At 48.2% G+C, this 13,602-nt stretch overlaps 1 protein-coding gene across 2 annotated transcripts in view; it reads left to right on the top strand.

The window, feature by feature from the left end:
- The window catches only part of GALNT17 (polypeptide N-acetylgalactosaminyltransferase 17), a 415,093-nt gene that overhangs the window by 322,446 nt on the left and 79,045 nt on the right, over nt 1-13,602 (top strand). For both annotated transcript variants that reach the window (XM_020869732.2, XM_020869739.2), the window contains one exon: nt 8,616-8,733. In XM_020869732.2, the coding sequence (XP_020725391.2) occupies nt 8,616-8,733 (118 nt within the window). The remainder of the gene's footprint in view (nt 1-8,615; nt 8,734-13,602) is intronic.

Genomic DNA, 13,602 nt, shown 5'->3' with positions numbered 1-13,602 from the left:
TGGAGTCCTCCTCCTCTGAACCTCAGAGAGAAAAGCAAGGGTCAAGAAGGAAGATGGGAAGGGGCATCTAGGAAGACAGCCGAATGTGGAGAGCCTACTTCCAAGGAAGGAGGATGATCTTCTGTGTCAGGTGCACCTAGGGAGCTCACAGGTGATGAGGACCGAGAACTGGCCATTCAGTTTCGGATGAGTCATCTCTGACTTTGACAGATGCACTTTCAGCGGAGTGGTGAGGATGAGAGCCTGCTTGAGTGGCTTAGGAGAGAACGGGAGGGAAAATTGGAGGCATCGGGTGTAGACAGTCCTGAAAAGGGGCTTTGCTGTAAAGGGGAGCAGAAAACGAGGAGAGACAGCTGTAAGGAAAGTGGGTCAAAAGAGAAGGGGATTGTAGACTATGTGAGCGGCTTGCAACGAACCAGCCAAGAGGGAACATGTTAACTGTGAGTCTTGTTCTAAAATGTACCCAGGATTTTAAAATTCAGAGATGGTGAGGACAACGAAGTGGGAGATTATTGCCATTAAAAAGATAGATTTTCACTCTGTTTTCAAGAGAAAGAGGCCTGCCATGCCATGCAGTGCCATCTGGGGAAGAACCTGAGGCAGTTAGGAGGAGAAGCAGTGAAGAGACAGTGTGAGCCGAGGCCTTTGTTTTTTTCAATTTATTTTATTTATTTATTTTTGGTTGCATTGGGTCTTCTCCAGTTGCAGTGAGCAGGGGCTACTGTCTAGTTCCGATGCAAGGGTTTCTCATTACCGTGGAACATGAGTTCTAGAAGCATGGACTCGGTAGTTGCAGCTCACAGACTCTAGAGCACAGGCTCAGTTCTTGAACCACCAGGGAAGCCCCTTTTCTTATTTTCTAAATTCTTGATGCTTTGGCACTTAACTGGGGAGAGACCACCCCTCCCAGGACTAGCCAGTTCTAAGAGAGTGCAGAAGACCCGCTGAGAGCATGCCTTCCCTATGCAGACTAACCAGCCCGAGCCCACATTCCCAGCCACCTCCTCTACCTGGTCTTTACACTCCAGCAGACAACAGCCCTCTACCCTGGGAGGCCGGGAACCAGACAACGGAGATAGCTCCCTAACCTCCAGATATTCCAACTAGCCAGTCATAAGCCAGATCAGCTGCTTACGGTGCCTCACTCATTTCTTCTAGAAGAAACTGCACTAAAGACTGTGAGCTCAGACTTCCCTGGTGGTCCACTGGTGAGGAATCTGCCTGCCAGTACAGGAGACACGGGTTCGATCCCTGGTCCAGGAGGATCCCACATGCCGTGGAGCAGCCAAGCCCATGCACCTAGAGCCCATGTTCCACAACAAGAGAAGCCAGGGCAATGAGAGCCTGAGCGCTGCCATGAAGAGTAGCCCCTGCTTGCCACAACTAGAGAAAGCCTGCGCAGCAACGAAGACCCAGCACATCCTGAAATAAAGAAGGAATTTTAAAAAAAATTGAAAGTGAAAGTCACTCAGCCATGTCTGACTCTGTGCGACCCCATGGACTATAGAGTCCATGGAGTTCTCCAGGCCAGAACACTGGAGTGGGCAGCCGTTCCCTTCACCAGGGCATCTTCCCAACCCAGGGATCGAACCCAGGTCTCCTGCATTGTAGGCCAGTTCTTTACCAGCTGAGCCACAAGGGAAGCCTGTGTGGAAATAAGGAAAGATATTTAATATAGGTGTGAATAGGGGAGAGAGGATTGCAGGAGTGAGGATGGGAGGAGGGGTTGGCCTCAGCTAAGAGCAAGAACAGTTCAGTTACAGCCAAAGGGTGACCACGCCTCTAAGTGTGTGGATGTGAGAGGTGGGGACATTCTCTTTTGTTTGCTGATTTCTCAAGGAAATAAGAAGCAAGGTTGCGGGTTGAGAGGGAGGGGAGGGGAGGAGGTGTTGGAGGTCTGCTGGGGCAGAGTCTTCTAGGAGTGACTGAGGAGGAACTCGGGCCCTGGGGCAGATCTGAGGGCCCAATGGACACACACAGAGCCCTGAGTTTAAGGAGAAGTCAGCCAACAGAGAGATGCAACTATTGGCATCGGTTTTGCCAACAATGCAAAGTGGGAGTAGGGAACCCAGGCCACTCTTAAAACAACCGACCATGGCTTTGGACTTGGGGGACAGGGAGAACTCAAGAGGAGGAAGTCCGTTGTCAAGGTGGCAGGGCCAGTGGACTGCGGGTCCCAGGGGAGTGGGAGGAGGGATGAATCTGGTGAACTTGAGGAGATGAACTGGAACAGCAGGGGTTGGATGGGAGAGTGGAGTGCTTATGGCCAGAGAACACAGATGATTTTTGTTTGTTTGTTTTCTTATTTTTGTCAAGCTGTATTTTCTGTAAGACATATATTTTTTTCACAAAAGATAAATGTGTTTTTAAGGGTGTGGGTAGGATTTGGACAGATGGAGGTGGTCTTGTGGAGGACATTTCTGGAGAAGGACGGCCGGGCATAAGTTAGGATGCATTTCCTGAACAATGAATTGCCCCATGTAACTGGCTGTGGACTCTATAGGGCCGATGGCAGGAGAGATGTTGAGGAGGGCAGAGATGCTAAGGAAGAACTTGTACTTCACTCAGGAGAGGGTGGGGAGACAGTGAAGGGGTTTGAGGGTGGACACATCACCGACAAGGAGAGGAAGCAGTGATGGTGACAAAGCTCTGCATATCTGGGTGGCAATTCCTGGGTCTGCCTCCGTGTCTCTCCCTTTCTTATCTCTCTGTCAGCTGGACCAGTTGTGGTATGTTGCGTATATTCTTTGGAACAGCAACAATAAAAGCGATTATTTTTAATTTCTGTGCTTCTCCTCCGTAATGGAGCTATTAGACTTTGGCAGATCCCTTAATATGATTATCCTCTTTGAATGATTTCAAATTGAAATGTTTGCGCTGATGGTGGTAATTGCAGTGGAGTTTGAAGAACGAGGCTGTAGACTCACGTTCCAGGAGCTCATCGACTGTGGCTCATGCTCCTGGGCAGGTGGGGACAAAACCCCGGAGGGGTCATGGGGCCCCGGCGACTTCTTGGTTCTGGTTATAAGGACGGGTCTGGCTCACCCTGCCGATGGTGTGGCAGGTCCCGGTAGGGCTGGGCAGGGGCTTCCCGTTGAGAAGACGACAGCTATCCATCATCAATCCAGAATTCAGAGCAGGCATCCCTCTGAGATTGCCAGCAATGCTGACTGGCCCAGCCGAGGTGAGGATATGCCTTGTAATGATTTATTTCATCTCCGCATCAGCCAGTGAAGCATCAGCCACCTGCTGGAGCCTTGCCCTGCTTCCAGCATTGCAGGGTTGCCTCAAAGTCCTTCTGTTTGCAGGACCGGGGTCTTGACTTAGCAGGGAGGCCACCCCGCAGGGACTGGTCTCCCAGGCTGCTTCCCGTCCCTCCTCTGCACCATCTGTGTCAAGCTTGGCCTCAGTAGGACAGCAGGATGTGAACCAATACCCGGGCACCCTCTTGACACTGCGACAAGTCGTTGTTGTTGTTTTTTAACATTTCTTTATTTATTTGTCTGTGTCAGGTGTTAATTGCAGCAGGCAGGATCCTCACTGTCATGCAAGGTCGTTCGTTGCCCTGCATGGACTCTCTAATCATGGTGATTGGGCTTCTCTAGTTGCAACACTCAGGCTTAGTTTCTCTCTCCCCAAGCGTGTGGAATCTTAATTCCCCGACTTGGGATTGAACCTGCATTCCTTGCATGGCAAGGCAGTTCTTAAATCACTGAACCACCAGGGAAGTCCCCCATGGCAGGTTTTGACAATGGCCTTTCGGGGACCTTTCCACATACCACCAACAGCAATAATGGTCACACGCTCATTCTGCAACTTCGGTGCACGGGGACCAGCCTCCTGCCCTTCTTCATCTTTGGGTTTTGGCGGCTTGCCGGCATGCAGACAGTGGCCTGCTTGGCTGTGGCCTCTTGGTGGGGCCTCGTGCCAGCTGGGTGGCTGCTCTGGCTGAGTTTTAATGAGGAGGCCCTAGGGGACCCCTCCTTCCCATTGTGGGGAATCCTGGAGCTTCTGTATTTTGATTGAATACACTGAACCTAGCTGTGAGCAGCAGGTGGGGAACCCAGGGGGCCTCATACAGTGAATCCGTCTCTCTTTGCCACCGCAACTGAAAAATAAAACATCATCCAGGTAAAGCCAGTTGCATGAAAAGAGTAGGCTGCGTGATGGCGGAAGGTGTTTCCTAAAGGGTGATGTGAGAAATGCCGGGAAGAAGCAGCCGATGTCCTTGACAGTGAAAGGCTAGGGCCTGAGTCCTCCCTGCCTCTCTGCCTCTTCTCCTCCATCTTCCTCCCCTCCCTCCTCCATCTCTTCCCCTCCTTCCCTCCTTCTTATCTGTTTATCCCTCTGTCTCTCCCCCTAGTAACTGCACACTCCCCCACTGTCCTTGGCTCCAAGTTTAGGTCAGCCAGTTCGTCCCTGGGACATCATGGAGCCCTTCCCCACCAGGGGTGGTCACCAGATCTATTACACTCATTCATTCATTCACCAGCATCTGGCTGTAACATCAGCAAGGCGCTGGCTCCTGGGAATACAATGAGAAATTAGAGGAATAATTTCTCTGCTCTTGGAGACCTGATGGTTCAAGAGGGAGCTGGCTCTGTAGGATGGTTCTGCTGGTACAAACACAGATTCCTGAGTCCCGTCTCTGTAAGTCTGGTTCCGTGATCCGGGCTGCACCTGGGAAGCTGCATTTTTCTAAGTAGCCATCCTGGTGACGCTGATGGATCCTAGGCCAATCTCAGGGAAACATTCTTTTCAGCCTTGAGGCTGTGCCCAGAACCACCCATTCAAGAGTGCTGGTTGACAGCTGTGCACTGTGATTCTAACTGTCCCGCTGGCCCTTGAGCGGTTAGAAAGTGTAGTGTCTTAGAGAAGGGTCTTACCACACATGGGTGATGATGTTGGGAATTTTCAGATGTCGCACTTCAGGGTTGGAGAGTATTCTAACTTCTCAGAATTTCTTGATGTGCTCAGCAGTGGCTCTCTAAAAACCTGGGGTGACCCCACTGCTCCCTCCCATTCCCCCTTCTCTGTAGATTCCCGACCTCCCTGGACCACCCCTCCCACCTCCAGGAGTGCCTGTCGCTGGCTTTTCTCTGTCTCCTGGGTGACCCTGGCTTGTAACTCTCCCAGAGGGAATCTTCTCTGCAGTTTGCCTCGTCTGACCATCTGATGAAACATCCATCCTCCCCCAGATCGGAAATGGTTGGGAGGGCAGATCGTTGTCATTGTTCAATTGCTCACTCGTGTCCGACTCTTTGCGACCCTGTGGACTGCAGCACGCCAGGCTTCCTAGCCCTTCACCATCTCCTGTAGTTTGTTCAAACTCATGTCCATTGAGTCGGTGATGCTATCCAACCCTCTCATCCTCTGTCGCTTCCTTCCCTTCCTGCCCTCAATCTTTCCCAGCATCAGGGTCTTTTCCAATGAGTCAGCTCTTTGCATCAGGTGGCCATAGTTTTGGAGCTTCAGCTTCAGCATCAGTCCTTCTAAGGAATAGTCAGGGTTGATTTCCTTTAGGATTGACTGGTTTGATCTCCTTGCAGTCCAAGAGACTCTCAAGAATCCTCTCCAGCGCCACTATTCAAAAGCATCAGTTCTTCGGCTCTCAGCCTTCTTTATGGTCCATCTCTCACATCTGTACATGACTACTGGAAAAACCATAGCTTTGAGTAGATGGCTGCTTGTCAGCAAAGTGATGTCTCTGTTTTTCAATACGCTGTCTAGGTTTGTCATAGCTTTGCTATTCAGCTGCAAAGAACAGAAACTTATCTAACACATCCCATTTAAGTCAAGGACAGATCACAAAGACACAAGGGGCTCTCACATCACCCAGGGGCAGAGTGCAGAGCCAGGCCAGTCAGCAAGTGGGCAGCCCAAGACTCCAGCCTGCCCTGCACCCCCTGGTCTCACGCTCCGAGGGGCATCTGCCTCCCTCTGCTCAGCCATCCGTGTGCACAAGGACCAGTAGAGCTGCCCCCAAACGGCAGCCTGAGCCCTCCAGATGGCTGAGACCCTCCAGTTCTAGCTCCCGGCACTGTCTCAATCCCAAGTTTCAGAAAAACATAATTTGATAGACCCCATTTGGGATCCATGCTGACTCCTGTTCAGTTAACTGAAACAGGGGCTGGACTTCATATGCTTTTCCAGAAGAGGGATCAGCTGCTTCTCTGAAAGGGGCCAAGGGCTGCAGGGAATGCTTGACAGTTAAAGTGAAGCGGTTGCAGTTCTGGGGTAGCTAGTGCCGCGAAAGAGGGCGATATCCTGTGTCTATAGGGGTGCTTGGTGTGAGATTCCTGGGAAGACATGGAGGACGAAGGAGCACTATTATTGAGCTCCTGCTCTCTCTGCACTGGTCTCATTGCATGTCTTTTCACAGCGATGCTCTGCAGAGACTTCACTGGGATCCAGAGGCTCCATTCACTTCACGCAAGTTCAGTTTCCATGGCAGCACCTGCATTCAGCAAACTTGGTCCCTTCAACTCTCAACACTGGTCTTCCCATTGACACCACTGCTGCTGCACCACATGGGTACCAAGAAGTATCCCATGGGGTCAGAAATCTGGACCTTAAAGTCAAGCTGGAGATCTGAAGGAGCAGATAAAGATCTATTGTTGAGATCTATAGTTCAGTTCAGGAGAATCCCCCCTAACAGCTTCCTAGAAGCCCCAGTGGACTTTCATGGGGCTTCTGGTATGAGACGTCTCTATCGCCTAGGAAAGCATCTCACCAGCATTTCTGGCCTTTGGCAGACTGGCTTTTTCACGAAGCCATTTCTGAGGAGTGCAGTGAGGCAGAAAGACTGAAATGAAGGGCTTTGAGAGGCGAATGGTCCTGGCCTCTGCTCTGTGATTCATGCTGGGTCGCTAGTTCTCCACGGGCTTCAGCAGGAGAGGTCCTCCCTCTTTCACACAACTGTGGGGTTTTTAAATGAGACAGTGCGTAAAATGTGCTTTGCACTCATGCTGGAGACAGTAATCACTCAATAAATGGCAGCCATAATAACAGTAATAATAATAACTTAGTTGCTTGAATGCAGGATGTTTCTCTATCCCTACAGCACCAGTAAAATGCCTTGAAGGAGGCTGCCTGCTTCTATTTCTTCTTCTTCCCCCTCCTCACTCTCCTTTTAACTGTCCCTCTTCCCTTCCCCCTCCTCCCCTCCCTCTCTCCTTCCTTCTCCTCCTTCCCCTTCTCCTCCTCCCCCTCCTTCTCCTTCTTCAAGTGAGATACAATTGGATAACTTGGTGCAAGTTTAAAGTAGATACACTTTCTAAAACAGAGTTAGAGAGTTAAGTGATAGAGTAAGCACATGCGTTATCCAAAATCCTTAACGTATTTTATCTCATTTGATTGTCATAAGAGTTTGGACACGATTGAGCAACTTTCACTCATTTACTCACTCACTCGATGACCTCATGGGGTACCTACCCCATAATTCCTGTTTTACAGCGAAGGAAACTGAGGCTCAGAAAGGTGACATAACTTGGTTGTTACATGTTAGTTAAATGAAGGGCCCTTTTGTCTAACTTCAGGATCTTAAGCCACAGCTCTGAAGCTGACCGTAAGCTGAATTCAGTCATACAATGGGGTTACCTTAAATGCTCATAGGATTTTCAGCTGTATTAATAGAGGCATGGTATCTAGAATGATGGAGGTGAGAGTTCCGCTTGCCCTGCCCTGAAGAAAGCTCATCCAAGTGTTTAATTCTGGGTCTTGCAGTAAGGTAACCACCATAGCATTAGCTAATGCCTCTGTTGTTTAGTCGCTAAGTCACGTCCGACTCTTTGTGACCCCGTGGTCTGCAGCACACCAGACTTCCCTTCCCTCACTATCTCCCAGAGTTTGCTCAAACTCATGTCTATTGAATCGGTGTTGCCATCCAGTCATCTCATCCTCCACCACCTCCTTCTCCTTTGCCCTCTGTCTTGCCCAGCATCAGGGTCTTTTCCAATGAATCGGCTCTTCACATTAAGTGGCCAAAGTATTGGAACTTCAGCTTCAGTATCAGTGCTTCCAACAAATATTCAGAGTTGATTTCCTTTTAGATTGACTAGCTGGATCTCCTTGCTGTCCAAGGGAGTCTCAGGAGTCTTCTCTAGCACCACAATTCAAAAGCATCAATTCTTCGGTGCACCTTTATGGTCCAGCTGGACACCTTTATGGTCCAGCTCTCTAACAGGTCACATACTTGTCATTTCTTTTTTTTTTTTTTATGGTGAGAATATTTAATATCTACTCTTAGCAACTTTGAAGTACATAGTACACTATTCTTAATAATAGTTACAATGCTTTGCATGAGAACCCTGGAACTTGTTTATCTTCTCACTGCAAGTGTAGACCCTTTGGCCAATATCCCCCAATTCCTCCACCCTGCCCCCAGCCCCTGGTAACCACTCTGAGTAGATTGTATGAGTTTGACTTATTTAGATTCCACATATAAGCAAGATCTACAGTACTTGTCTGACTTATTCCACTCAGCATAATGCCCTCAAGGCCCAGAAGTGTCGTTGCAAATTGGAGAAAAGGATTTCCTTTTCTCGTGGCAGAGTAATATTCCATTTTCTATGTATCACATGACTATCGCTCCTCTCTCTCCCTCTCTCCTGCAGGACACCAGCCATGATCGGCTGCTCGTTTGTGGTCAACAGGAAGTTCTTTGGTGAAATCGGTCTTCTGGACCCTGGGATGGATGTGTATGGAGGAGAAAATATCGAACTTGGAATCAAGGTCTGTGACATGGTGTCCTTTCTTCTTGGTCTGTTTATATTTGTGAGCAGCACTACCTAGTCATTTTTGATGTGTGTTTAAAGCTTCCTTAGCTGGGTGAATGACAGAATGGTTCACCCCACTTCTGTTCCTAAAGATGTTCCAGCAGGATTGGTACCCAATCTTGAGCTTTACCCGCTTCAAGAAGTTGAACAATTTGGCCATGCCTGGGTGATCCAATCTAGACATTAATTAGCTAGAGAATATGGTTCCTACTCCCATCCAGTTTCATTCTCTCCTTAAATCTTTCTTAAAATTAAGTCATCTCCTTAAATTAGAATTTCCAGCCTACATACTTGGACAGTTCATGTGCATAAAATAACCATAAGATGCCAGAGGAGAGAAGGATCGTGTTCTGTGGGACTCTCCTGTTTCTTAGAAAGATTTCTAAGGAGGCTGATGGAAAAGAGGGAAGAGGAAGAAGATTGCAGAAGGGGCTCTTGCTGACCCCACGTTCAGATCAGCTCCATCGCTTCAGCTGGTTTTTGTTTAAAATTCTGTTTGAAAAATGATTTTTCACTGTCAAAAAAAAAAAAAAAGTTGGGCATATTGATGCATTCCAACTCTTCGTGTTAGAGTTAAGATAAATGGACCTCAGTGAAGGTTTGGGTGAGGGGAATCCTTTAGGACCTGGTCACCACTTAACTGGTGTGTCTTCCTGCATACCACAAAGAGGGGGCTCCTGGGGGTGCCCATTTAGGGTCACTGGGCCCCCACTGGCCCCTGTCCTGAACTTTTGCCTACCTGGGAAGTAAGCTTGTTGGAAATGACTCGGACTCAATTATAAGGTTTAAGTTTATTGAATTTCTTCCTCCTTCTGCTGCTGGAATCTCCTTTTTGTGCTGCCAGGCAGGTACCCAGCGCAGAACCCCTACCCACAATCAAAGCTCGTTCTCCGTGTCAGATTTCACTCGTTATCCCTAATTGCTCAGAACCTTTAAGATACCCCGCCAGCCCCTCATCTACACTTACACCCCCCTTCATGGAATGGAAGACTTCGTGTTCTTATGATGAAATGAGCGTCCAGGATGCAGGAGCAATGGGGATGGTGGGGACCTTCCCTGCACCCTCAAGTCACTCCCTTTTGGAGACTGCAGACTCTTCCTGTATTTTCAGTTCTAGGCTGGGTTCTTTCCTAAGTGGAATTTACATAGAATTTCTTTGAAAGCCCAGCAATTAAAACTCCCATGGATATATGATCGCATCTAGTGTACTCGGCACTTAATCCATTTGGAATTTAATTGATGGAAAAGATCTGGACCCAGAATGTTGAACTTGGCCTCTAACTTCAATTTCTACCCTGGTCTCATCTCCTCATTCTGCCATCTTCCTTAGCTCTCATCTGCTTCTAGCCAGGGAATTGACTTTTTTATTATGTATATTGTATTTCTCTAACTTTACTAGCCAGATTGCAAGCTTTCCGGGGCACGGAACTTCATGGTGCTCACCTTTGCATCCCAGGCACATAGAACCAAGCTTTACACATGGCTCAATAGGTATCCGTTAGATTCATGACTGACGGAGCACCTAAAGGGACCCAGCATGCGTAGAAGCAGTGAGACATTGTGGAGACAAGCCCAGTGGTTAAATGGAAGATGATAACTTACACAGGTACTTCCTTGTGAAAGGACGGAGCTGAAGGAAGCCCTGCATTGAGATAGTTAAGCTTTCTTAAATGTTTCAAAATTTTATGATAGTTTATAAAATCATGTGTTTATTTATATATAATGTTTATAAAATTAAAATTTATGATAATTTGCTAAGTTGTTGATTCTAAAAGTTTTTAATATTTTATTAAGAGGGATTTGCATGTCTAATGGTGTGAGAAGGAAGCCTGTGGGGCTAAGATGACACCAGCAGAGGGGAGAACAGGATGATGGATGGAGCACTGTCCTCACGGAGGCAGGGGCACAGGTGGAGGGGTTATGGGGACAGGAGGGACCCCCAGATTTGATTGCCACAGCAGGCTGTGCTTTGTGGAAAACAGGTGGAAACATCAGGCCCACTGCTAAGGCGCTCAGATGTTGGTCTCCCCACGCGTGAAGGTATTTTCTGTGCATCGACCTGGTCACACCGCAAAGGTCTGGGTGTGAGGCTCTGCCGGGCTCCGTGGTGGTGGCGGTGATGACAGCCCTGCGTGGCTGCCCTATCCCTGCAGGAGGGGCGGAGCCTGTCAGTTTCTCCCTGCGGCAGCACCACCCAGTACAGCACCGCCCCTCGCCACCAGCTGAGGGCGCCCGTGAGTTCCGCGCCGCACCTCCAAGGGACAGGCTGGAGTGATGGGTTCCAGAGCCTGCTCACTGCTTGTCTTCTACCGGTCTTCTCAGCACCAGGCTGCTCTCCAGACGTCTTTGTGAAGGCGTCGGATGGAGGAGCCTGGATCCTCCCCTAGTGTACAATCACCAGTCTCTTATCCCAGGCACCTCCAGCATCCACGCTGGAGATTTGGGAATGTTTATGCCTTCATTTCCCATAGCCTAGAGGTCCCCAATCTTTGTCACACCAGGGACCTGTTTTGTGGAAGACAGTCTTTACATGGATGGTGTTGGGAGTGGTGGTTCAGGTGGTAATGCAAGCAATGCATGCCTGCTAAATCGCTTCAGTTGTGTCTGACCTTTTGCAGCCCTACTGACCGTAGCCCACCAGGCTCCTGCATTCATGGGATTCTCCAGGCAGGAATACTGGAGCGGGTAGCCATTTCCTCCTCCACTGGGATCTTCCCGTCCCAGGAATTGAGCCTGGGTCTCCTGTATTGCAAGTAGATTCTTTACTTTCCATGCAGAAATCACTGTTACCTGGTGTAAAATAAAATACACACATTCACTGTACATCATTCATCGTGTGTATGTGTGTGTTAGGTGTTCAGTTATGTCTGACTCTCTGCAACCTCGTGGACTGCAGCCTGCCAGGCTCCTCTGTCCATGGAATTCTCCAGGCAAGAACACTGAAGTGGGTAGCCATTCCCTTCCCCGGGGTCATTCACCATGACATGAGTCTGAATCCTTTACCCAGGACTGCTGTGGAGCCTCCTGCAAAAGTTGCACCAAGAGGAAGGTCCTCCACGGGATCTTCCCATCTCAGGGATTGAGCCTGGGTCTCCTGTATTGCACGTAGATTCTTTACCGTTTGAGCCAAGTATGAGCCTGGCACATACGTATCTATTCTCAGAAAGGAGCCCAGGAAAGAGTCCACATCCTTCAAGCCCCCCTCTCTTGAAAAATACATTAGCCATCCCTGCTGCCTGAGATAAATCAGAGCTTTATGTAATATATACACTCATATATACATATGTAAAATTGTATAAAGTGTACACACATAACATTTATACAGATTAACCTATAATAACCTGCCAGAAATGACATAAAATCATATGCGTTAACTATGTGGGGAAATTTGAATTTGAGAACACTTACCTTTTCTTTGTGATTTCTTTGACTAAGAAATAGGTCCATCGGTGATCAAACTCTTCTCTGACATTTTTCACTACCTTTTAATTCCATCCTCAGTAATTAAAGAATAGGAAGAACTGAGAACCTTACTGTGGTTCGGGAGAGGGGGGCAAACAGCAGGGTTTAGTCTAGGGCTCTTGCTTGGATGAAAGGCAAGCTTTCCCGTGACCAAAACAATCGATACAGTGGAGAGAGAGAGGGAGAGAAAAGTGCTTCCTAGGACTGAGAAAATAAATGAGATAAAAAATTGAAAGGTTTCCTCATGTTCTGAGTAACATTAATCAGCAATTTTAACGATGTATATTATGGTAACATGTCTAAATGGTAAGAGGGAAAAAATTCAATGAGAAAAGACCAAATAGATTACTTTTAAATAGTGTCAGATGGCCTCAGGTTTCTCCAATATATCCGTCTTCTTGGGGATGAAAAGGCACTGTCTTATTCTGAACCCTCAAGTAAAAGAACGACTAACACACTCCGTTACTGAGTCCTGCCTGCCTGGATCTGAAAGAAGGGTGATAGAAAGATGCTGTCAGATCCTCCAGTCATCAGGAAAAGCCTTAACTCGTCAGGAATCTCAAGGACTGAATAAAAGGCAGAATTCCTATGTGTGCTCATTGTTGTTGAAAATATTTTTGATAAAGTAATCAGCCTCCAACTAATAAAAATAAATGAAAAAAAATTTTTTTTAATGAAAAAAAGAAAATATTTTTGAGACCAGCGATCCACGATGGAGGTGAAGTTAACAAGAGGGTGGTGGGTGAGAAAGGGGGACTCAGGCATGATAACCTTCTTACCTGGCCCAGCCTGGTCAACTTCCTCTTGGCGCAACTTTTGCAGGAGGCTCCACAGCAGTCCCGCGTAAAGGATTTAGACTCATGTCATGGTGAGTGACCCTGGGGAAGGGAATGGCTACCCACTGCAGTGCTCTTGCTTGGAGAATTCCATGGACAGAGGATCCTGGCGGGCTACAGTCCATGAGGTTGCAGTGAGTCAGACGCAACTGTGCAACACACACACACACACACACACACACACACACACACACACACAGTGAGTGATGTACAATGAATGTGTGTATTTTATTTTACACCGGGTGAGAAGGATGTTCTTAAAATGCAGAGTTAGAGCTTGGTGCCACAACTGCTGGTGGCATAGTTCACGATACCCCCAGACCCCCATTTTCCTGAGGAGTTGGGATGCCATTCTTATGACTCAAGTGGGCCCAAGGTTGGCATCTCTGCCATCTTGCCCAGCCCAGTGCACTTGAGCTGATGGCACTAAAGACCTGCAGGATAGTCCACAGACGCAGGCTCTATGAGGCCCCATGCCAACTGGGATACCTTCAGCAGTAGATTTGATAATCAGGGGGCAGATGGTA

This window comes from Odocoileus virginianus, chromosome 33 (assembly GCF_023699985.2).
Source record: "Odocoileus virginianus isolate 20LAN1187 ecotype Illinois chromosome 33, Ovbor_1.2, whole genome shotgun sequence".
In the NCBI taxonomy this organism is placed as follows: domain Eukaryota; kingdom Metazoa; phylum Chordata; class Mammalia; order Artiodactyla; family Cervidae; genus Odocoileus; species Odocoileus virginianus.
This window is presented reverse-complemented; position numbering and strand designations above follow the sequence as displayed.